We start from the raw sequence: 23,756 nt of genomic DNA on the forward strand, positions 1-23,756 counted from the left end.
CCAATGTAATAAAAATTCTAGAGTGGATCAGTGGGATCAGTCCCACCATGCTTCATGTAAGGCAGGTAGATAACAGTGGTAGGTTGATTTGTGGAAAGATCACAGTTGGATTAAACTATGGGCTGTAGCAGGGGAGGCATAATGGTAGTTGAAAACATTACTGCATTATGTCTATGTCATTCACAACTATCTCAGTGCCTGGGAGCACTCTGGGGGAAACGGAGGGCAAGGGAAACCAACATCACCCACAAGGTCAAGAAGGGGGTAAATACTTTTACTGATGACATTAGACAACTTCTGACATACAAGCAAAACAAACTAGTTTGCATTTACATTAGTTTTCTGCCCCATTGGTATTTCTCTGTCACAAGTAGACACAACCTGTCCACTTTTCACAGGGAACCATCTCTCACGCCTGCTTGGTCTCAGTGTTGTGCCACAGAGGCTACAAGAGTGAATAAAGCTCACATGTTTGTGAGAGGGCTGTGGCCTGTTCTCCCATAGGACAATCCCAGACCTGTGGAAATATAGCGAAAACTCTCACACCACCAGGTTCCAAGCAGATAATACCTGTAGGGTGGCAATTCCAGATCCTTCAAAAAGAGACCTTTCATAGTGTTGGGCTTCCTGGCCTTACAGTATTTATCACTGCTGCTCAAGAAGTGATAGCACTGAACTCTTTCTCCCTAGCCTTCAACACAAGACTCTGAGGAAGCTCATTCCCAACTTCTGCTTCTTAATAGTAGCTCTTCAGCTGTCTTCTACCGTGAAGGTTTCTGACATGCTCCGTTTTCCTATCACCTCATATAACACCTTTATCTCTCTCCCTCAAGACAGGCAGGCTCTGTGTATAGCTCCCCATTTCCTGATTATAGCCTAAGGCATGGCCCTCTTCTTCCCCTGCGCTATCAAAAACTCCACTTGTTCTTCCTCTTCTTCCACAGTATCAGCCCCTTAGGTTCTCTTGTGCCTCCAAGTGTGCAAGCACTCATGCTCTGTGAGTCTCCACTTCTGCAGAACATCTCACAGTATCACATCTTCATTGCTGTTGCCATGATAAAGACATTTTTAAGCAGGGTCCTGATGGCCACCTTTGATATCTCAAAGAGAGGGCTACTATAGAGATTGAGAGACCTAGCTCTGTCTTTCAAGTAAATTGTCTCCCCTTTTGAATCCTACTTCTAAACTTTTCCAACAATCCCTTTTCCCACAATTCCTATAAAAGTTTCAGTTTTTCCAGCCACTCTCTTCCTCACCAACCACACAAATCTTTTACTATCTCAGCCTCCTCCAACTTGAGAAACTTTTAGCAATAAATGTAAGTTTTGCCTTCCACAGATCCTAATGACTTCTCAATCTCAACTCAGTCTTTTCAATTATACTTTCCCAAAATCTTACCTAGTCCCTCCAGGCTCATTCTCCGAAACAGCTGTACTGTTTTGACTGAAGTTTTCCAAAATTTTAGCTTTAGGCTGATGCCCAGCATGAAACGTTTCAATCTAAAACAGTTAAATTTAATGAAGTGAAAACACAGCTGCAAATGGGGTCTGAGATCAGCATGACTGACACAATCTCAACAACAGACAGTGCAATAGCTCTGCCTGCTATGAGACTAAGGAGAGTTTATAGTAACTATAAACATCTCTGCACTGTGAACAGATCCAAGCTGATTTTAATCAAGTGCTTTGGCTATCACTAAAAGCCCAGCTGTGGCAATTAAAGAGCTCAGTGCAGATTAGCTCCCTGGTTACCCATACTGCATACTGCATTGTGCAGGGAGCACTGTTTCTGTTGTGGCTGCAGTAATGCCCATGTCCAAATTCTGTAGTGTATAAATAGGAATGGGTATATGGCACTGCGGTCATATCAATAACCAATGCATCAAGATATATGCACTCTACAGAGACCTAAAAACACATTAACTATATAGAATCTGCTGTAACTCCTTCTCCAGTGCGTACAATACTATTCATTCTACTGAAACACCTTTCTCTCCGCCCCATTCCCTTCCTGTTAAAGTTTACATACTAACTTCTCACCTCATTTCTCTGAACCTGTCATCTCTCTATGCTCTTCATATCCTCAGTATAGCATACAAAAGATTTTGCCAAAAGTTTATGTAGCTCAACCTATCATATGTTTCTAGATGCTTAAGTAAAGGATTTTTTTTTCTTTTTTTTCCTTTTTTACCTGGTGAGCTGGATGTAGTGGGTTTGCAGTCACTTTCATCCAGCCACATACTAACCAATGAATCCTGCTTTGGAGGGCCCTCAGGAGAGCACGTCAGCTCCTGGAGAGGGCAAAAGAGACTCATTTTAACAATGCACTTTGTAAAATCAGGGAGGGTAATTGCTGTGTTAGAGATCATGCACCCACCCTGTCATTCTCCTCTTCCTCAGATGTTTCATTTTCCCTCAAACCACTACAACAACTGCTTACATTGGATGAAGAACGTGAGAATGGCTGCATCACACAGTATCCTGAAGTTTGACTCGTGAGTATTCTGTGAAATGCAAGCATTGAACATCATCATGCTTATTGTTACACATAGGCTCACACTTTTTGTGACATAGCTTTATTATATAGCAGTCAGAAGAAATCACTAATCCAGATAGGTTTTCTACTAGAAACAGAATTCAGGAGAACTAGCTCGTGTTCCTTAATTTCTAGTACTTCATTTATTAGAAACACCCCTCATTACTTCCATTCAAGATAACTGTATGAAAGAACAACAGTCATGTTCAGATTAGCTGAATTTTTAATTTACAGACTTAAGTGTCTTATAGTGAGTCAGCCACCTACATTTAAGCACTTTACCTCTAGACATTCATTAAAATCAACAAATGCCTTCATTTTGGAGATCAAAGATTTTAGGGGCCTAAATACAACATGATCAGATTTAAAACTGGATATAAAGGGTGGGCATTACCCAGGCTAGGCAACTCACTCCCACAGCCACCAGCAGCCATGTTTGCTCTTATATGAAACTCCAGGCAGTATAAGAGTATTATAACAGAATGTTTTTCTATTCATACACTTCGTAAACTGCTGCCACTGGGTTTCTGGGCAGTTGTAATGGGAGTCAGGAGGGCATATACACATTATGCAACATTACAGAATAGTTAATTAAGAAGAAAGCAGAGGGAGGGAGAAACAAATTACCAAAATCTGCATTATTTTGGGATGTCTCAATGCCAAATTACTATGATAAAGTGCCAAGCTCTTGCAGAGGCAGGTCAGAACTCTCTTCCTGCTCGCAGACACAAACCTCCCCATGTCAGGGTGCCCATCCTGATGATTTTGCATGTGCCCAGTTGCCACTAGACTGGCTCTTGTAGGTCTGTCCCACTAGATTTTTAGTTCCTGCAGGGTGGTTATAAAGGGAACATTCAAAGCATTATATACGAAAACTGTACCAAATTACTTGACCGCCAATCTCTCAGATGTCATATACATCAAGGTAGTCTGCTGCATGTTTTATATGCACCAAGACAAGACCCTTAAGGTCAGCTTCCTCCAGCTCAGAATTTGAGACCCACTGCTTGCAGCCAGCCAGGAGAAAGAGCAGTCCATGAGGCTTATGTGCTTACATGATGCAGAGTGCACTGCGCATGTCAGTGTAACATTTATGCTGAAATATTCACTGCCTCCACAAGAAGCCAGCCAATAAGAGAGAGATGAAGGGCTTAAAAATGCTAAGAAACCCAGAAAAGCTAAGAGAAGTAAGAAAGATAAGACAACTTTAACATACTAAATGTATTTATTCCTTCAGAAACATTGCAAAATATGGCCAGTCTTGACCTACAAGCAGTTATGAAACCTAAAGTCCCAGGCATATTACATGCCAGCATGCATTAGGGAGAACATTAAAGGCAGGGCCAATATAGGCCAAAGATACTTCCTGAGGAGATTAGGAAATATATTTCAGAGAAAATGAAGGCCAACATGCTTCTCCCTTAGCAGAGCAAATCAATAACATGAATTTAAGTGAGCTGGAACCTAAATTTCCATGAAGTGTCTGCTTCTCAGCATCTTTCCTCAGCAGATTTCTCCATCCTCATTCTCTGCACTGCATTTCCTGACCTATGTCATCCAAAGGCACTAAAGACAGAGAAAGCAAGGTGTTTTTCTGCTCCTTCCTTTTGAAGGCCAAGGTGTTCTCTTTTCGCTCCTCTGAGGGGAAAAGAAGAGAAGGGGAGCACTCAAGGTGACCTCTTCCCCCCAGTCATTAGTAGAAGCTGGTTCAGTGACTGCTGATTGGGCAATGGGAAAGGCCTAGAGCCAAAATTCTCCAAAAGGAGCTGTCTGTCCATCTCCCTTTCCCAGGATTCCTGCTCCAGGAACTGCCAGTGGAGCATTATGTCGTGCCACTTGGTCTCTGCACAGTCCTTGAGGTCCTCTAAGCAAGTTCATGCTCCTCTTAGCCATGGCTCTCATTGCAACCCAAAAATCTTGTCGGTATCTTCAGTGAGGTAACCAATGACTGAGTAGCATCCGGTCCACTCCTGATTGGGCTGATGTCCCCACTCAGATGTGTCTGAGGAGGGAAAACACATACACAAAAAAAACATGTACTTTTCCTAGGATTTGTACATACACAGTACAGTGCTTGATTTTCAGATGCAACCCAGAAAGATATCTGGTCCTGGGGAATTTTACTACCCGGTTACCTAGGCTGGGTTCATTCTTTTGAGTCTGTTTCTTGGGAAGAAGGATTATCTGGAAGGCTAACTGAACAGTACAGCAGAATAACTAAGGATAATAGTCCTTGCATGGGGAAGAGAAGACAGGATTAGCCCAGGCGAACAATGCAGTTTCACAGATTGCAGGTTGATCACTGCAGAAGGGCAGTGTTGGAAATTAGCATGTGAGGAAGAAAAGTGCTAGTTGGTCTCTACTGTATAAGAATTAATGTTATTTGTGTCTTTCATTTGCATTTATTTCTATTTATGATCTTAGTAGAACATAGATGAAGAACTTGATGATTCAAGTCTGGAATCTGAAATGATTATTTAAGACCAGCAGTGACATGCTGGACATTTTTGCAATAGAGAAATTTTCTGTGATGCTATTTCCTGGAGAGAACCAAGAGTGGGTTAATGGACTACCAGGAATGACATTTTCAGTATGTGCTGCTCAAATAACTCTAGAAAGAGCTAGAGTTCTTTAGCATTAGAAATATGCCTATATCATGATCCTGATTTGTGATTCTACACTTAATGAACAGTAGAGTGATCCAGTAGAACTTCAGGGAGCTCTGAGAGAGACTGCTGGAATGACACCCCTAACCTGTTCCTGCAATATTGTGCTAATACTGTCTTGGTGCAAATGGTCTGCTTTGTATGGTGGAATAACCTGTCTGTGATTACCTGTCCTGGATATGATGCAGAAGGTATAGTTGGAGTTGAGGTGGTCTCTAGCTCTGAAAGACTGGATAATCACAATTTTTGCAAAACTACATGCTACACCCTTCTTTGTGAGCAAACTGTCCAGGAATGGGCTAACCCACCAGAACTGTGAACAGACATTTTCTGGGGTTGTACAAATGATTTTGAGTCCATGATTAGAAAAAGATGCAAAGACAGAATCCCAGCGACAGAGGTAGACAGACTGCAAAATCAGAAAGACCATGTCTCATTTGCATAAACAACACTCATGCAAGTGTTGTTAATGAACTTCTATGCTACGTTTGCTCTCCAAAAGAATGTGATACCAATTTGAAACAGCCATTGCAGCTGGCTTATCTGCCAGCTGATGAACAAAGAATGGTAGTTGGGAAGTAGGGGAAGCCCACAATTAAATGCAGAAATCAGGAACAGATACTAGGAGCTTCAGTTTTTCCAAGACATGCATACATTCCATAATAGGGTAATCAGGGACTGGCCCAGACATAAGATATTTTCTTACTAGGCAGAATTCTAGCTGGTTATGATGACTTCAGCTACCTAATCAGAGCAAGAGTCCCTTACATGTGCCTAGTGAAGAACTTATAGTTCTCTATCAAGGCCCCAAGCAGGATGAGGGAAGGGATATAGAATGATGTGGTAATGTGGAAAGAAGGGGATTGCTGAGCAGTCAGCAGTTCCATGTCCTGCATTCTCTCTTGTGCTTGGCTGACAAAGCTAGCATCTCAAATGGTTTGTTTCTCCTAAGTATGCTCCCAACCTCCTCCCCACCAAAATTTTAGACTCCCACCCACCCTAAAAACTAACATCATAGAAACATACTCACCAGAGCTCTGCACCTTGGCTGTGACAATAGTCTGGGCAGTCCCAGAGCATACAATTGGATAGATGAACTTCTGCAGATAGTCACCAGCCCGTAATTCTTATGGAGCATTGGGTCTTGCTGTAAGGAAGACCCTTCCTTTGCAGACCCAGCATCTAGAGCAACTACAGCCATACAGGCCTGCTCTAGAGCACCTCCTTCAATTTTGTTACAGCAGTCTCAGTCCCGGGGAAGGACATGGCCTAGTACTAAGTCCTCAGGACCACTTCTGCCACAGGCTTCATTTAAGTTTTTGTGAAAAAGTCTGGTGTGGCAAGCTGTTCCAGAAAGCCAGCTGCAGTCCTGGATTTTGAGACAGGCTGCTCCGGAGTCTTAGAAATGTAAATGTGTGGTTTCTCCAAAGTCCTAAAGTATCTAGATAGGATCCCATGCCAGCAGATGGCCCGATAATACAGCTTACCAAAAGCAAAGCTGCACTGCCATGGAAGTGTGTTTTTCCAGTTTTTGACCACCAGAAAGTGAAGAGCTATTGTGCAGCCCACTGCATGAAGTGTTTTGCAGGAAAACATTGAGTGTGGGATGGGATGTTCTACAAATGAAACGCAGGTGAGACACATCAGACCATAACACCTGCTGGAACACCTTGGCACGACTGAACACAGGCTTGTTCAAGCCAGTTGGGAGCAGCAGCACGAATCCTGCTGAAAGGGGCAGAACTTGAGTACAACCCAACATTCTAACATACCCTAGTCCAAGCTTCTCCAGAAAGGTCCAAAATCATTCCAGAAGAAGCTACAGAATAATAATACACATGAGTAAGCACTGATAGTTGGACAGCAAGGGGTTTGTGTATCCTGCTGGATGCAAGCTAGCCTGACAGTAATCAAGCCAGAATCACCTTTGAGCAGTCCCATCTTTCTTCACTGGCAGTATAAGAAAGCTGATTCCCTTACTCTCATGCTCTGAATAACTATGCCAGGGCCAGACAACTATTTTTTTTAGATGTTGCAATGCCTAACATGGACAACCTTAGTAGAGTCTCCAAGAGAACAAGACATGCAGCACACTTAAGCCAATGCCAGAGACAGTGAACACCTTTCAAACACTAAAATTATTTTCAACTCACTTGCTCTTCCTGCTGGGGAACTCCGGGGAGCTGGGACTAGATGATCCGTCAGACTTCAGGTCAAAGAATGTTCCTGGACTGTCCAGCACCTTTTGTATCCTCTCTGCAGTGTCCCTGCTGGGATGCAAGGAAAACCAGCTATATCCCAAGGTCAGAGTTCACCACTATCTATTCTAACACTTCCTTATAAGTCACAACACAAAGCTGTATCTCTTTGACAGAAGAAGGGGAAGCAAATGGGCCATGTTGAACAGGGCAGACTCCTTAGATATGACCTGTTAAGAGCAATATATTAGAGATGGCTAACTTCATGCTTCTTTTAAATTAATATAAAAGCCTAAATTAATTTCAGTATTTTTATTTAATTCTTCAGCTTGTTCTCCTACCCACCCCATTTCATTGGTCATGAGAAGCTTTATGATTGGAGTGCTGATATATTTATTGCATAAAGAAAAAAGGATTTTCTGATTAACTGAAGTCAGCAAAATTCCTTTCCAGGATGGTTACAATACTTTTATTTGTACTGGTACTTGCCAAGATACTTCTGAAGAAAGCTGTCTGTGTGAGTACCTGCACAGTGGGGTGTGTTTAATTAAGGACTGGAAAACTCCCACTTCTCACCTCAGTTTTTATTCTCATGATACATGGCTTCAGTGGTGCAGTTTACAGAGTTCCTCCTCTGCTCTTTCGGCAAGTTGATCCTACTCCTCACATCACAGTTCATCACCCTCCCCCTTGTGTTAATATAACTGTTTGTGGGACTGAAAATGATCCTGATAAAAAACAATCCTGAAAATAAAAAAACCTGAAACTTCCACAACACAGGAACAAGCAGGATGGACTGAAACTTGGGTCAGCTCTGTCACCAAAGCCTACATATCATTAAACTACAACTTCAGGGTGAAGTCACACAGGACATGGTGAGCTCGTTGCTGCCAAACAGAAAGCCTGTTCCAGCCTTGCTGGGTGTACTTTTCCATCAGTCGTGGCACTCATCAGACTTCTCCATGAGACAACTAATGCAGTGAAAAAAAGTTGATACTTCTTCTGTTACATTAATAGTCTGAATGAGCTCCATGGAGGGTACAACAGCATCTGAGCCATCACAAAGAATAGGACAGGATTATGTAGTTAAAGAGATACCATAAGAGAGAAAGTATATCTGCTTTTCAGTGGCAGGGAACTGTTAAATCAGGCCAGCTGCTAGTGAAACTGCACCTTCAAGAATCACCCAAAATGTCTTTTAGAAAACACAAGAAGATAAGGCTCACCATTCCTCATATCTAAGGTTAAAAATCAGCAGAAGAAAAGCTAAATAAACACAATAGCTTTCCAATTCCCTCCCAGCAAAGAGCAGTAGAAAGAAAAAAAGAAAATAAGTCTTTTTTTTTTCCTTGTTGTAGGAAGCTTTTACAAATTTTTGAAAGGGATAAGGAATAATGTAAAACACAAAGTAATGGATTGAGAGGTATAGGCGTATAAGGTGCAAAACTAAGGTAAGCAATGAGAAACTGTGGCTACTATGTTGGCTTAGACTGTTAAAGGGAAGCTATCTCAGAATATTTTATTTTTCTCATAAAAAGTTTTAAATTATTTTTATTCAAATAAGAACATAGATACCTCATTAAGGAAAGGTCCAACAGAATAAAGAAGGAAAAGAAGGCGAAATGGTGAAATGCAATAGGCAAAAATTCTTCCTGTTGTGAAATCATTGGTTTCTACATTAAAGATGGCTTCTCCCATTTTACACTGTGTCTTTAAGCTACTTCTTGGAATTCTTGGAAAAGGGAAAACTGTATACTAAGTGCACAGCGCCCACATGGCTTTTGAGATTCTGTATACACTAAAAAGATGTTATATAACTAGATCTGAGAGGCAAATTTATTCATTTAACCAAATAATCTCTGGTGACCAGTAGACAATTTTTGAATGCTTATAATTCAGTCAAATACACCTATTCACTCCTTGAACCTGTAAGTTATCCCAATATTTCTGGAATCATCTGAACTCTTAAATATTAGTCATTTTGAGTTAAAACTTTAGAAAAAGAAAAATCCTCTTTTCTTCCAAAGATCATGAACTTTTTTAACATGAACACAAACAAATAAAAAAGCACCCCTTCCTTCCCCAAATAAAAGCCTTTCTCCTATCTCTTATCTAAAAGTGGTGAATACAGAACAGAAGAACCGGGACTCTTGGATCATTCTGCAGTTTAAGAGTGTTTATGAGTGATCTCACTACATTCTTCCACCCATCTCCTCCTTTCTTTCTTAAATACTATTCTCCCCATTTCCAAATGTCCTTTCTTATCCTTTTTCTTTCCATGATTTGTCCATTTATCCATTCGCTGATAGGCACTTTTCCCATTCCAGCCATTTCCATTCAGTTCTCATTCCTACTGATTCCCCTTCTGTCCTTATATGAGCTCTTCTGTCTCCCTTTTCTCATCTCCTCCTGTCTTTTCTCTCTGCCTCACCTTCCCATGTGTCATACCTCTTTTCCTCCTGTATGTTCTCAATGCCAATGGCACTACTTCGTCGCCCATGGAAGCGGCTGGCTCGAGTGCGTGATGGGCTCCTACCAGGCATGGCAAAAGACTAGAATAAAGGAAAGCGTGACAGAAAATAGCAAGAGGAACTAGACAGAAAAAAACTGTGAAGAACTAGAAAAGTGTGAGAGAGAGTTTGCTATGTGGATCCCAGATCTTCTCCTTTACTCTGGTATGCTATAGCACTGCCCAGCTCCTCCAGTGCAAGAAAGAATATTTTCTGTCAGTGAGAAAGAGAAGCAAAGTCGTACAGAGATGGTAAGTGAAAGAGACAGAGCAATACAGAAACAAAGGCAGAAAAAGATACACAGACCGTATGCAGAGAAATGGACTCAAGAAGAGAGGTATCCCTGTATGAAGACAGAAGGAGAGGTAGCATCAGAAAGAGGCAGAGAAAACTAGAAGTTAAAGGACAGAACAAGGCAGCAAGTCCATGTCATTACTATTCTGTAGCTTTGTCAGGCTGACATAAAGAATGCATACAACTAAGTACAGTGTCACCAAGAAACTCCCACACTAAAAAGCTTACTCAGAGATGCTCTTTCGAGTTTGCCTATATTGACATCACTAGGGCAGAGACCAGAGTCAACTGGATGCAGTTTAGCCAAGGTGACCATATTTTCAACATCAGAAATACAGATACTTTCCTGGAAAATATTTGTCATGGATTACCATGTCCATACTGATCACATATCTTTAGTATCTCTATTAAACAAGGAAGACTTTGACAGTACCCACAATTACTCACTTTTTTTCTCACCCCAAACTCTATTCATTCTGCTATTTGTTCCCAACATGCAAATTCTATTTACAGCAAAACAATGTCTTGAATAAACATTGTGCAGTTGTTTATATTACAGAGAAAAATTTTGACTGGAGAAATTGAAAAATGAAACAATTCTAGTATCCCAACATTCTCAGCTTTTGTCATTAGACAAATACAGTACCATTCTGGTCAAACCACAGTGCAGGCATTTTTTTAAGTTATGACACCCTGTAGGATTTAATCAGGATAGCATAGATAGATGTTTGATGTAAAGTCACATTTGCCTTTCTTTTCACAATCTGCATCAATCTCAGTTCTAGTTCGTGGATGAACTGGGGTTGGGGACAGGCATAGATAAAACAGACAGACTGCAACACACACTGTCTAAAACCACGTGTGAAATGGAATGATAGAACCAAAAGAGGTTCACAGAAAGAAAAACTAATAGGGAAAAAGAAACAAAATGTATGGGTGGGTCCCAAAGGTATGCTGTGTTCTTTCTTACGGTCCACCCTAATACCTTACCGCGGCAATGGACTTAGGGCCCTCGGCGACACTCTGGCTGAGGGCAAGACCAGCTGTAGTTGGGCAGCTGGGCAGGGTAGCTGGCTGTTGTTTTCTCATGGATATCCCCGTGGTATCCAGGCTCTGGCTGCGGCCTCTGATCACTCGCTGAACAGAAGGGAAGCAGGGAAACAGACAAGCACAGATACACATATAGACATGCAGACAGTAGGACAGAATGAAAAACATCACAGAGAGTGTAGAAAGCTGGACAGACCAACACCAGTACAACAGAAATCCTAACTCCTAGAAGGCAGCATCCTAGATACTACCCATTTTTGGTCCTAGCTGATGCATGAACCTCAGTGCCAGGGAAGAACTCTTCCCAAGTATATTCTCTGCTTTCACCTCCCTTGTCCTACTGCAACAAATAAAGATTCTCTACCAGTATCACAACTTTCTGAATAAGACAGCATCATCTGGAACAGTCCTGCCCAGTATAGGCTACAAAACACAAAATCAGACTCTTATTCAAGACTGTATGGTTCAGTCTTGCACAAACTTGAGTGCTGAGCCCAAAGAAAAAGCAGCAATATCAAAATCTGCAGTATTTGAAAAAGCCATTTTCTGAATTTACTCAGTCTTCTCCCATCTGCTACAAAGACCAACTGCGTACAATGACATGCAGATCACAGCACCTGCTAGAATTCAGAAAAGCACATTTTGGGATAATTAATGAAAGACATGGAATGGATATGAAATTCCTGGTTAGCAGGAAAGGCAATGCAGGCATTGTACATATAAATTTACGCCACACCAAAGCATCCCAGCTCCAACCAAAGCTATGCAAATATGTGAATGGACTAGTTCCACAGCCCTTAGCAAATCCAACCAGCTCACCAGACAAAGCATGAAGAGGTTAGTTGAAATAATGCTATTTATAATAAGACTCTCTGTACAGACAGATAACATGTTATACAAAAGAAGCGGTGAGACAAAAGTGGGAAGGGAAAGTAGTCAGGCAATTAATGCAAGAGCCTTCCTATATAATCAGTTCAAAACTCATTTGTCTGTTTATGCACAAACTCTGCCTTCTCACATCATCTTGCACTTGTAAAAGTAGGTTCTGTTACCTAATCCTGATTTTTAAAAAAGTGCTCTAAGCTGAACAATGGGAAATAAACTCTGGCTTTTAGAAGGAAAGCAAAATGTCACAATTTTCTAGACATTACACTCCTGTGTGTTAGAAGTAATCACTGGATGTAATTCTTGTAACTCCCAGTCATAATGAAAATGAACTGAAAGAGATCTGCTGCTTCCTACTAGTTTTTACAATTCCTCTCGCAAGCACCCACTCTCTTTTCTATACATCAATGAGTGAAACCACATCTGATACCAGATACCAGCACGAAGCATAAAGAGTTTGACTCCTTAGGGACAGTATGGGATGTCATGCTGGACCAAGCTGTAGCTCTTCAGAAAGGAGAACAGGAATGGGAAAAATGTCTTTTCTTGAGGGTTATGATAAAGAACAATTGAAGATGCTCTAAAAAAAGGCTGCTGTAGGGAAAGATGTCTTTTCTGTCCCAACCTAAGGACAGCTGGTCAGCAGGGTCAATGTTCCTTGAAGGGACACACACTGAGCTTGAGCTGCGTGTGAGCAGCTGCCTAAGGAATTGCCACAATCCACCATGGCTCACCTTGAAATTCTCAAAGAAACCCCCACTGCCATTCTCCATCTTGTCATCCTCCCCTACAGGCAAGCCCATCATACTGCGGCTGTGAAGCTGCAGCTCCTCAAAAAGGCTCTCCAAGAGGGCACTCCGGGTTCTCTCCTGCATCAACAGTGGAAATAAAAAACCAGCTATTGTTTTGGGGTGGTTTGGTTTTTTATGCTGTTTTCCCAATGTCTCCCATCTTCCCTTAAAAAAAAATAATTTAGACAATATGAAGTAGTTTCAGTTTTGCAGTTATAGTAATAATCAGCCCTTTTAAACCCTCTCTAATCAACACATCTTTACAAGGCATAAAGGCCATTAAAACTTTCTTGCAGATGTGGAAACTGAGGCACAGGTTGAGGGCAAACAGCTTTTTTCAAGGTCATCCAAAAGGCAAGCAGCAGAGTCTGGAAGAAAATTTTGGTACCTTGAACCAAAATCAATGGTATCAGTACACTCCCTCTAACAACACTGACTCTCAAACTAATACAGAATTTCCTCCAGCAATATGTATGCATCATACTCTCATTCTTATTTGAGGATTAAATCTTTACATTAGAACGTACCTGTTCATATCAAGCCTGCTGTAAAATAAGCATTACATGGCTGAGCACAATTAGATTTAATCTTCCTTTTCTAAGCAACTCAAAATTAGAAAAAGAAAGTAAAAAATTATACTCTCTGTTCTTAATCTGGCAGTAACACTGTTTTATTGTTTTTAATACGAACAAATAGGTAATAAACTCACCTCTAATTTAGCAAATTTTTCTGATCGGTAGCAGCTATACTCAGCATTGATGAGCTTGGCCAGGAGGAATTCACGAAACTCCACACTCTGCAAGATAAGACAAAGACCAGACTGGAGATGAAGACCGTAAAATAGATACCAGATGTGAAGAGCTCTGCCTTACTACTCTTTAGACCTTCAAAGTCATCTAGACAGACTGAAAACACTGACTCAGAATAAAAGTAATAAAAAATAAATATCTTATATATAAAATATATAAAAATATAAACTAAAATATATAAAAATGATAATGTAAAATATATAAAAATATATAAAAGTAAATAGATATGATAAAAATACATCCCCTTGCCATCTAACACTGGACCAGAGACACAAACCTTCCTAAATATGGCTGGATTTGGAAGAGAGGGCCCAAAGAAGGGGACGTCATCTCGGGCTGTGACTGAAACCTGAAACAATACAAGGAAAAGAAAAAAATCAGTGTCACAACATAAGTGAGACTTTCAAAGCCTCCCACAGCAAGAAGAACCAGAAAGTACCTTGTCTTAGTCAAGAAGTATTGTTCCTTTTTGATTCTAAAAGAAAACATTTCAGACTAGAAGAATGGAACAAAGAAGCAAAGCAAAAAGAGCAGTGGCTGAGGGGGAAGGAGCAGCACAGCTCAAGGCAAAAAGGAGGAGGAAACAGGATGCTAAAAGGAACAAATCTATATAAAAAAAGAATAAATCCAGAAAATAAATAAAAGGTAGGAAGGCCTCCAAAGGAGAATTCACAAACAATAGCTTTCTATTGGAACTCAAAGTCCTGTTTGTTTGCAGGGGAAGATGAGAGGAGCTGAGGGATGTTTAGCACATTCCACCCTGTGTGTCCTATACAAGTATTCCTCCAGCTGCAAGTGCTAGTAACACGGACAGTCAAGAGTATGAACATCATCAGAAGAAAAAGAAGAAAAACACAACCTTCACTTGTACTGCATGGAGACATGAAAACATCAGATAGAATAAAATCCATCATCTCATGCATGACTTCTTTGTGAAAACCTTGCCATTTTGCAAAAAGACTTCAATCTACTAGGGTACTTCTGCCCCCCCTCCCCCGAATCATTTACATATTTGTCAAAGCTAATGCAATCAGATATACAGTATGATATCCACTGTAGATATCCAAAGGATATCTAATATGCTATCCATTATCTGTTCCTGGCCTCAGTGAATGGATGTGCTGACTTAGCTCCCAAGAATTCAGTTAGCTAGATGTGCACACAGTAATAGCAACAAAACCCAACCAAGCCAATTAAGTTAACCAGTATATTTAGAACAAAAAAAGTAGATGCTTCTATTCAGTCTGCAAGATTTATCTCCACTAGAAGAAGCTTCTGTCACTGAGGTTGTACTGACTTTTTTTTTTTTTTTTGACAGAAACTCCTTAGCGGAGATACACTCTATGCTGAAAGGAGTAGTTCTGTACAGTGACACCATCTCTCTGAACCAGCAAGAGATAAAGGGATCAGGGATTTTATTTTATTTTTTACATGCTCCTACCTGACACACTCATGCCAAAAAAATAACTGTAATGAAGTCCTGGACACAATCAATGATGTAGCTAGCACTGTAAGTCCAGTGTGTAGCCTATCTAGATTGCTGTATAGTATCACTTACCTCTTCAGAGCATATACCTTTAAGTGTATGCAGCTATGTTACCCAACACATAGAGCACTTAGAGTGTTTCACAGTTACAATTTTATCTTTGTGTTTGAGATGAAGCAATACCATTCTTTGCCATTTCATACAACAGGGAACAGTGTCAGAGCAATTTAACAGAGATTGCCTCAGAATAACACTGGAAATGTTCCAGAGCCAGAGGCATGGGTTTTATGCGATAAAGAAGCCTCTGAATTCATTCAAATGTCTCACATCATAGGCCAGCTCCCCTAATTACAAGGCCTTCCTCTCTCTCCCAATCCATCTCTTACATCCACCAGTTAAAATCCTGTGCCACACTTCTAATTTTCTGATTGCAAAAATTGGTTCAAAATAATAAATACCATGAATATCTCAATTTAACCATTAAGCACTGAAGCTTAAATACATGGAAAAGATGGGTAGAAAAAAAACCTTCCTAAACTGAAATCTCTTATTTATTAGAATGCACTCAAGGCATAATTAGTTAAAACCCCTTGGGAAAAGCCTTTAGAGAAAACTCTGCATTGGCCCCAGGGTCACGGCTGGGATTACTTCTTTTCTATGAAATGATATAGGAAACCCTATTATAGCAATGAAAACAATGCCATTGCAGACAGGCAAAGAGGAGACCAATAGTAGGAATGGATAAGATAAAGGACAAGCTTCCCCAACTCTTACTCTTTTAATAAAAAAATCCGCTGAATTTCTGTGCCCTACAAAATGGACTGTGAGAGAAGTGAAACCCCATGCCCCTGATCATGATGGTGCTATTATGTTGCTATAGACCTGGCTGCCAATAGTACAGGGAACACTTGAAACTGGCAGTTCCACCCCCAGCACCCTATCTGGTGGGAGATGTGATGGGATCCTGTTCTAAATTTGATATTCTTAGCATTTGATAGATCTAAAAGACAGGACTCCTTACTCCTTATCATCACCAAATCAGAATTACCACATAATATAAGACATAGGATTTTACTGCATTTTCTGCTTCGAATCCAATCACTGTGCTTGAACTAGGGTTTTTTTTAGAAAGTATCCCATCTTGATTAAAATGTTTCTACAATGGAAAATCCACCATAAAATAAAGTTTCTAAACTTTCTGCTGTCTCAGGATGGTTGGAAGCTGAACATAAAGTTATACAGACATTCATAGTGTCCTGTGACAGAGAAAAAGCTATGGAAAGACCTGCAGACAGGGAACTTGTGTTCCATTAGGGCTCCCTTCCAGCGGGGAGCCTTAACAGGTAGCACATCCCTGCCAGATGGGCAGGTTAGATAACCAGATGCAGCTGGTTCCATAGATCAGATCAACCAGCTGTATCTGCTGTGTACAGTCTTAGGATGGGAAAGCTCTCAGAACTGTGCTGTACAGCATGAGCAATGTGGACATGACTGTCACAAAGTGTCACTCAGGGTCAACTGAACAAATCTCACTCAACATATAAAGCACAAGCAAGACATATTCCCCCAAAATTGAACCATTTGCTCCTCATGCTCTTTGATATAAACACAATTTTTTAATCTGAATTTATCTGACTTCAATTCCCAAGCCTTAAGCTTTTGAAATATGTCAGCTACTTTGAAAAATATACAAGTACATTCTAGTTTCATGTACAGATACTTACAGACTGATCAAATCATTCTTTGACCTTCTCTATGCTAGGCAGTAAGCAGTCCTGCATTCCTCTCAGTAAAATACTTGTGTTCCAGAATTTTAATCATTCTGAGCCTCAACTCTTAGCCTCCTTCAGCTTACCAGTAACTTTATGAAATCCGAATCCTCACCAAACACGAACACAGACTAAATAGTAGCAATCACACAAAACAGAGGACCTCTGCAAACCTACAGAATAAAGAAAATAGCACGAAGGAGATTCCTGGTCAGAGATCAAATAGCGAGTGAAGGGGAAGGAGGGTTGGTGGCAGCCACTGGATTGCCTTGTCTATTGATAATAGATTTAATTTCACTGATAATGTTCACTGATAATGTTGATAACATTGGCTGACAGAGGAAGCAAAGCTGTTGGGATTAGAGTTGGTTGAACTTGCACCTCTTCCAAAGGCTTAAGAACAGGTTTCCACTTCAAGGATCAGTATCACTAACTCACCACTATTGGCTCCATTTACCTTGTAGAGAGTCTCCCCACTGGTGCTGTGAGCGAGCTGAATTACCACATAAGCATGTAAGAAATTAGAAGCAATCATATCAGGAACAAAAGGTGTGTTTTCATCCTGGAAGATGATGGCTACAATGTCATTCCCAATGTGACGCTTCCGCTGAAGCTGGAGAGAAAAGAATAATAAAATGGGGATGCAGGGGAAAAAAAGCAGAACAGTAAGACAGGGCCTCCCCCCTCAAACATCAGTCTGTCTAGTATCTCCAACCCATCCCATCTCCTCAATCAAAACCCTCATCACTTCTTTTACCATTAATCCAGTTCTAATTCCCAACATTTAGGCATTCTCCCCCTAACTAGCCCCTCATCAAATACCCCTCTCATCCACCCTGTTGAATTCCTCAGCTCTCCTTACAATACCTGCTGGGAATCTCCCTCAGTGAAGGGCAGCTTTGTAGACACATGAAACATGATCTCCTTGCCCCGGAAATTTGTATAGACCGATTCAGTGCCTGTTTGACCCCTAGTGACATCCAAGCCTCCCCGGAACCTGAATAAATCGATACCACGTGACAGGTTTGGCAGGATAGAGGTGAGAGAGATAAGAATGTGGAGAGAAGAAAGAAGACATCAGTAACACTAGCTCATACATCAACATTATCAACGGTAATTTTTAAGAAATCAGTGATAGAGGAGCACCACATCTTCCCAAAATGAATGCACTGACTGAAGCTGCACTATGTTCCCTTGCTTACTGAAACTACAAAGCTAAACCAGGAATCCTCAGAGGAACTCCTTTCTTTGGCATTCCTCTGAGAAACAAAATCCATATTTGAGAAATATAGAGAGTATAGATTACCACACAGAAACAAACCAAAACTGTCCACTGGCATTGCAAAACACACTTACATTCACACAACCAAAATAATATAATTCTTTGCTGATGCTGTGGGCCAGACTGAGATCCTATCAGACCTGTAAATGAAAACTGCCAGCTGAGGTCTGAACTCCAACTGGCTCGCAGAGAGGATGGTAGACAAAAGCATTCTGGGCTCCTACACCGGGATTTCCAGAACACAGCACTTATATGAAAGCAGGGCTTTAACAGAGTTGCTCATTCAGAGATGAAGCCTCATAAGCAGTATTCCCTAACTCATACTGACTTTTGAACTGTGCTGGTTACACACCCACGAAAATCTTGCAGCTGAATCCTGTCACCAAGGAAATCCAGGAACTCCAGGAAGCCCAGACTCTCTTCTGTGTTACTGAAGACTTCTTCTTCAGTTATCTTCAAAAGGAAAGGAAAAGTGATGAAGAGCACAAACAGTACAAACAATAGGCAATGATTTCTACACACAGTCCCAGCAGCTTTGGGCCCCTGCACAGAGAAAATAACTGAATCAACATAAGGCAAGCCTGTATCCTTTCTCTTTATGGAGCCTGTATTTTCCACAGGATAACAGACCTTGTTATCACACTTAAAAGAACTGACTCTGTGTTTTGCCTCAAATATCTTGGGACCTGGAGTAAAGAGGGAGCTTACCTGTCCAGGTTTCTGATAGATGACCCCAAATTTGAAGTTATTGCTTATGACATGTTCATCAAATGCCACAATAAGCTGTGAAGCCTAAGGGAATGAAAGGGGCAAAAACACAAATTATGAAATAATCTCATCAGACAGCCCTTGACGGTAAAGGGACATACAGACATAACGGTACATTATACCTTGGGATAGAGGACAGGAAAGAATCGTTCAACATTCACATCCTCACACAGTAGCTGCCGAGAGAGAGAGAGAGAGGAAGAGAGAAGTGTTATCAAAGTGTGCTCGTTTGCTGCAGTCATGAGAGTGGGGACATTGTTTAATAATTATTTGACAGGAGTCCTTTCAGGAGAAAATTCTAAGGTAAAATTAGAAGAAGAAAGAGAAGAGAAGCCAAATGGAAGCATAAAAGGGAAGTATATATCAGTACTGGTGGAGAATAGTAAAAAAGAGTGAAATGGGAGGACAGAGGTGTGAAAATAACTTGAAGGATAAGGGTTGGGAGAGGCAGAGATAGATTCATGGTGTAAGAGTGAACAGGGAAGCATGGATCTCACCTTTGCCATTTGGACAGCATTGGGAAACTCATTCAGACAGGAAATGGGGATGAGATCATGTCTGGTGCCAGTCCGTGTCCTGACACAAAACAAAAAAGATGTTAGAGCAAATGCTGATGGAGACATAATGAACTCCAGCTCTTTAAAGAAACAGCCGCTATTCCTTCAGATCTACCCTTAAAGCAACTAATTCCAGAGGATTAATTTTAAACCTAGCACTTAAAATCACTAAAAAGGGGAAGTATTTATGATTCTTATTGCTCATCACTTGTTGGGGAGGAGAGGAAGACAAAAGAAAAGCTTAGTCTGTTGCTCCTTTGCCTTTGTGCTTCAATACACATTTTGCAATTTTTTCTATTTTTTATAGAAATCGGAATGTTGAAATATGATTCATGGATACAGTATTATGATGGATACACAAGACCATACAATGAGGGTTTGAAGGACTGCTGAAAGGTCTGTCAGATACAGCCTAGGTAGGTCGACATGTGCAAACTGATGTATGGGAAGCAGAAACTGGTGCAGTGTTGTTCCAGAAAGCAGATGGCGAAAAGTTTCCTTTCTCTCTTGCTATATTAAAGGAGAGATCTCTTTCTAGAGGAAAAGAAATATTTGGCTGTCACAGTCATCTTCCATCTCTATAAACAAGCTATTGGGAAGGGTGTCACATATAATAGGATATTTTAATAAAGTAATTAATATAATTAATACCTGCCTGTTCTTCACCAGACTCTTTCTATATAAGGTTTCTGGGCTCAAACTTTCCCTGGCACAGCTCACAGATAGGCTGTCTGTGGGGATTTTTTGTTTCTTTTTTTTCAGAAGATTATTCTCTGCCTGGCACTCTTCTCTATCTACAATAGAGGAAAAACACCAGTGATTCTCTTGCAGCTGACTCCTATGCAACCTGAAGTTTTCTGCCAATCCTGGATGAGAAATTCAGTTGCTTTAAGTAGCACCTTGCCTACTGGAAGTGCATCTGGCCAACAGTGTGCTAAAAAGCTTTTCTGCAGCATGTCTATCACCCACACAAGACCATCTCTGCTCTTTCTCTAGTCTATTCAGCATCCCTCTCCGGGTAGTGGTCCTCTGTGGAACCCCCAAAGGTTATGGTATTTTGTAGGCTGTCTTTGAAAGCTAATGAATGTTCCAGCTCACTGTCAGGTGAGCCTTAGTCTCAAGTACAAAGTTAGGCTGAGCTAGGCTGCCCTCTACCAGGGAATGCATCTTCTCCTCCTAGAGAGTGCTCACATGTCTCTAAGTAAACAGAATGAACATAAAAAGTTTCTTTTTGAGGGAAGAGTAGAAATTTTTCTCACAGGAACTCTGAAGATGTGCCTGAAAACACCACTTCAGCTTCCGGAAGGAAACTGCTGAGAGATGCTCAGAAGCGAAGGCAAGAAAAGAAGGCTTAAAGGTTACTTTGCAGTCCTTCCTAGGATAAAGACATTAACTCATGAAATTCACACTCATATCTATGGGAAAGGAGTCCCTGGTAAGATGAGAGACACAGCAAAGTACCAAATACTTCAACAACAGGCATTGTTACCTGAGTAACAGGCGTAGGTTTTCTTGTTTCTCAATCTGTTCATATTTCACAGAAAGTACCAGGTAGCCCAAGGATGTGTCACTGGAGTAAAAGTTTTGGTGCTCCTGAAAACAGGAAGTCAAAGCAGATTATTCCCAACATGCTTCCCAGAGAAGTTTACCAGATTTTTTGCATACAAACTATCACTCAAGATTAGTTTATTTTTTCTTTAACTAGTAATGACATGCTTGAGGACATTAATATACTGTCTCACAGTCACCTTGGCAATCAACACATAAGTACACAATGCAAAGTTCAGCCCTTGTCAGTTGAGTTCCTTCTCAGCTGTAGACTATTAGATGGAAGGAAGCAGGATGAGAACATTCAACAACACATTTTGAAGAACTCCAGTTTCTTGTAAATACCTTTCCTTCTTAAATTTGAGGGACTGTCCCTGTATCTATTCACACTCTGTATGACTAAACAGTGATCTCTAGCACATTGAAGTGGTCATGGAAATTTTCTATATGAACAGTACTGGCAGGATAATTATACCAAATACAATATCGCTTATGGCTGATCTCCAAGAGCACCCACATCTTGAGAAGGATACGGCCAGAGCTCCAGGAAGCTGCTTTGCAGATGAAGACTGTTCTTGGCAGTGCCTTGAACTGCAGTGTTATGTGCCTCCAATATAGAGAGCCATTCTGCCTCTTCAGCCAAACAATGAGCCATGATGCAAACACTTGACAGTCTCTGTGTGGAAGTGGCTGTGGCCATAGATCTCTCCAAGGTATACAGCCACAGGGAACTCCAATAGCCTGGTTATCGCAACAATATAGCCTTTTCACATCAGACATGAAGGGAAACCTCAAGCACAAAGAGAATGCTGCATGGGTGGAATCATCCAGAAAGACTTAGATCTCTCCCATCTTCCTAACAGAGGTAATTACCATCAGAAAAAACACTTTACGGACAGTTCATGAATGGAGTTGGCTGCTATATAAACTGACTGAACAAAGGGGAGAGAATGAACTCTTCTGCTATCAGCAAATAGTACAGATTGGGATTGATGTATGAGCAGGAGAGACAGATCAATGAGAATGTCATGCAGGGGCCCTGATTCTCTTTGGATTAGATTAGCTTCGTATCTTAATCTGTTGCTGCTAATGAGAACATCTCTTAAGGGGCACTACTACATTCCAATTTTTAGCCTCCAATCCAGGAAGCAGAACAGAATGAGATTGGTATTGTACTTCTGAGTTAGCAATGATGATATATGCGAGTAAAAGTCCTTCTCAGTAAAGAAAAAAAAAAAAGTCCTGCAACCAAATAAATCAGTAGAATCCCGAAAGCAAAATCATCTCAGCTACATTACAATAGGCAGAATTATCAGTGCCTTCTTATGCCTTGGAACCACGAAAATCAGAAGAAAGCCGTATTGCAATCTGCTGACCATGGAATCAGGAATGTATCCATGGAGATCCTCAGCACAAAACAGAAAATCAAGGCTTTCTTTTGGTATCTTTTGCAGAGAAATTTTGGGATATTCCAAATCACAGACAATGATATGCAGACGACAATCCCAGACCTCAAGATATCCAGCTGGATTTCGCACTTGTGGTTCTGTTAGAAAAAGAAACCCTGTCCACTCGCTGAGATGCTAAAAACTCCCAGGAGATAAGCTGCATACACCTTAATGGGGGACTTGATTCCCAAATTCCACTCATCAACTATTTCATAGAGAAGAGTATCAAATGCCATCTTGTTTGCTGATATACTTCCTAATGGTAGTGTTCTTTCACCTGTTGACTTGAAAAGTATAATCAAAATAGCCTGCATGTATCTCATATTGCTTAGATTCTGTTCTGATGCACACCAGTGGTTTTATGCTGTATGGCTGTAGGAATGAGCTTCCCAGCCTAGACACAAAGTGTTTGTCATGGTAAAATTACATGTAGGAGGGAAATAAAACACCATTCCCCTGCAACTATTGAATAGCTTGTTCTACCACCTGAATGAGAGTAATCTCAAATCCAAGACAGAGTCATCTGCAACCTAAGAGGATGGCCAGGAAAGCTGCAGTCTGTAGCTAGGATCACAATACACAGAGGAAGCATCGTGGGATACACTGTATAAATGTACACTTGCACATGACATGGAAGTGGTATGCACCAGGGCAGTAAGCTGAGTGTCCAGTTGCACAGTCAGAACTTGCATGATCTGGAATCTATTCTGTGAAAGGAATACTCTGGACACAATTAATTAATAATAAGGGCTGAATGGGAGCGTTGAGTCATTTGATCAAAAAGAGTTGCTGCGCAGCAGGCGGACGCTAGCTTTCTAATAGTTCATTCCTCAGCCTTTTGCCTAGAAAATACAGTAGAAGGTCTGTTGTCTCTCAGGTGTCTTGCAACCTCTCCCAGCTTATTGGTAAAATCTCTTTTGGATGTGGAAAAATCTAAACAAATTTTTGTATTAGTTGTGTTTCTGACCTGCTGTGAAACAAAAATAGGACTAGTGAAATGCTCTGATACCTACATGGAAGTAGGCATCTTGAAGTCAAGAGAAATAAAACAATCCCTTCTCTGAAAAAGAAAAGGAATAACTAAGACTTCAGCCACTATCCCAAACTTGGATGTGAAGGCGAAGCTATTGAACATTTTTAAGTATTAGAGATATTGTCCT

General features: G+C 40.8%; 1 protein-coding gene across 4 annotated transcripts in view; it reads right to left on the reverse strand.

Moving 5' to 3' along the window:
• Positions 1 to 23,756, reverse strand: part of LOC112990861 (rap1 GTPase-activating protein 1-like) — a 65,616-nt gene that overhangs the window by 3,427 nt on the left and 38,433 nt on the right. For 2 of the 4 annotated variants that reach the window (XM_064518926.1, XM_064518940.1), the window contains 15 exons: positions 21,090 to 21,193; positions 19,541 to 19,619; positions 19,166 to 19,219; positions 18,984 to 19,067; positions 18,628 to 18,728; positions 17,861 to 17,990; positions 17,451 to 17,606; positions 14,016 to 14,087; positions 13,639 to 13,725; positions 12,873 to 13,007; positions 11,194 to 11,340; positions 9,848 to 9,951; positions 7,355 to 7,471; positions 2,377 to 2,503; positions 2,191 to 2,290 (listed from right to left, as the gene is read on the reverse strand). In XM_064518926.1, the coding sequence (XP_064374996.1) occupies positions 2,191 to 2,290; positions 2,377 to 2,503; positions 7,355 to 7,471; positions 9,848 to 9,951; positions 11,194 to 11,340; positions 12,873 to 13,007; positions 13,639 to 13,725; positions 14,016 to 14,087; positions 17,451 to 17,606; positions 17,861 to 17,990; positions 18,628 to 18,728; positions 18,984 to 19,067; positions 19,166 to 19,219; positions 19,541 to 19,619; positions 21,090 to 21,193 (1,597 nt within the window). Of the gene's footprint in view, positions 1 to 2,190; positions 2,291 to 2,376; positions 2,504 to 3,741; positions 4,538 to 7,350; positions 7,472 to 9,847; positions 9,952 to 11,193; positions 11,341 to 12,872; positions 13,008 to 13,638; positions 13,726 to 14,015; positions 14,088 to 17,450; positions 17,607 to 17,860; positions 17,991 to 18,627; positions 18,729 to 18,983; positions 19,068 to 19,165; positions 19,220 to 19,540; positions 19,620 to 21,089; positions 21,194 to 23,756 lie in introns of those variants that run through there. The other 2 variants (XM_064518928.1, XM_064518934.1) reach the window with 2 other exon arrangements.

This window comes from Dromaius novaehollandiae, chromosome 1, assembly GCF_036370855.1.
Source record: "Dromaius novaehollandiae isolate bDroNov1 chromosome 1, bDroNov1.hap1, whole genome shotgun sequence".
Classification (NCBI taxonomy): Eukaryota; Metazoa; Chordata; class Aves; order Casuariiformes; family Dromaiidae; genus Dromaius; species Dromaius novaehollandiae.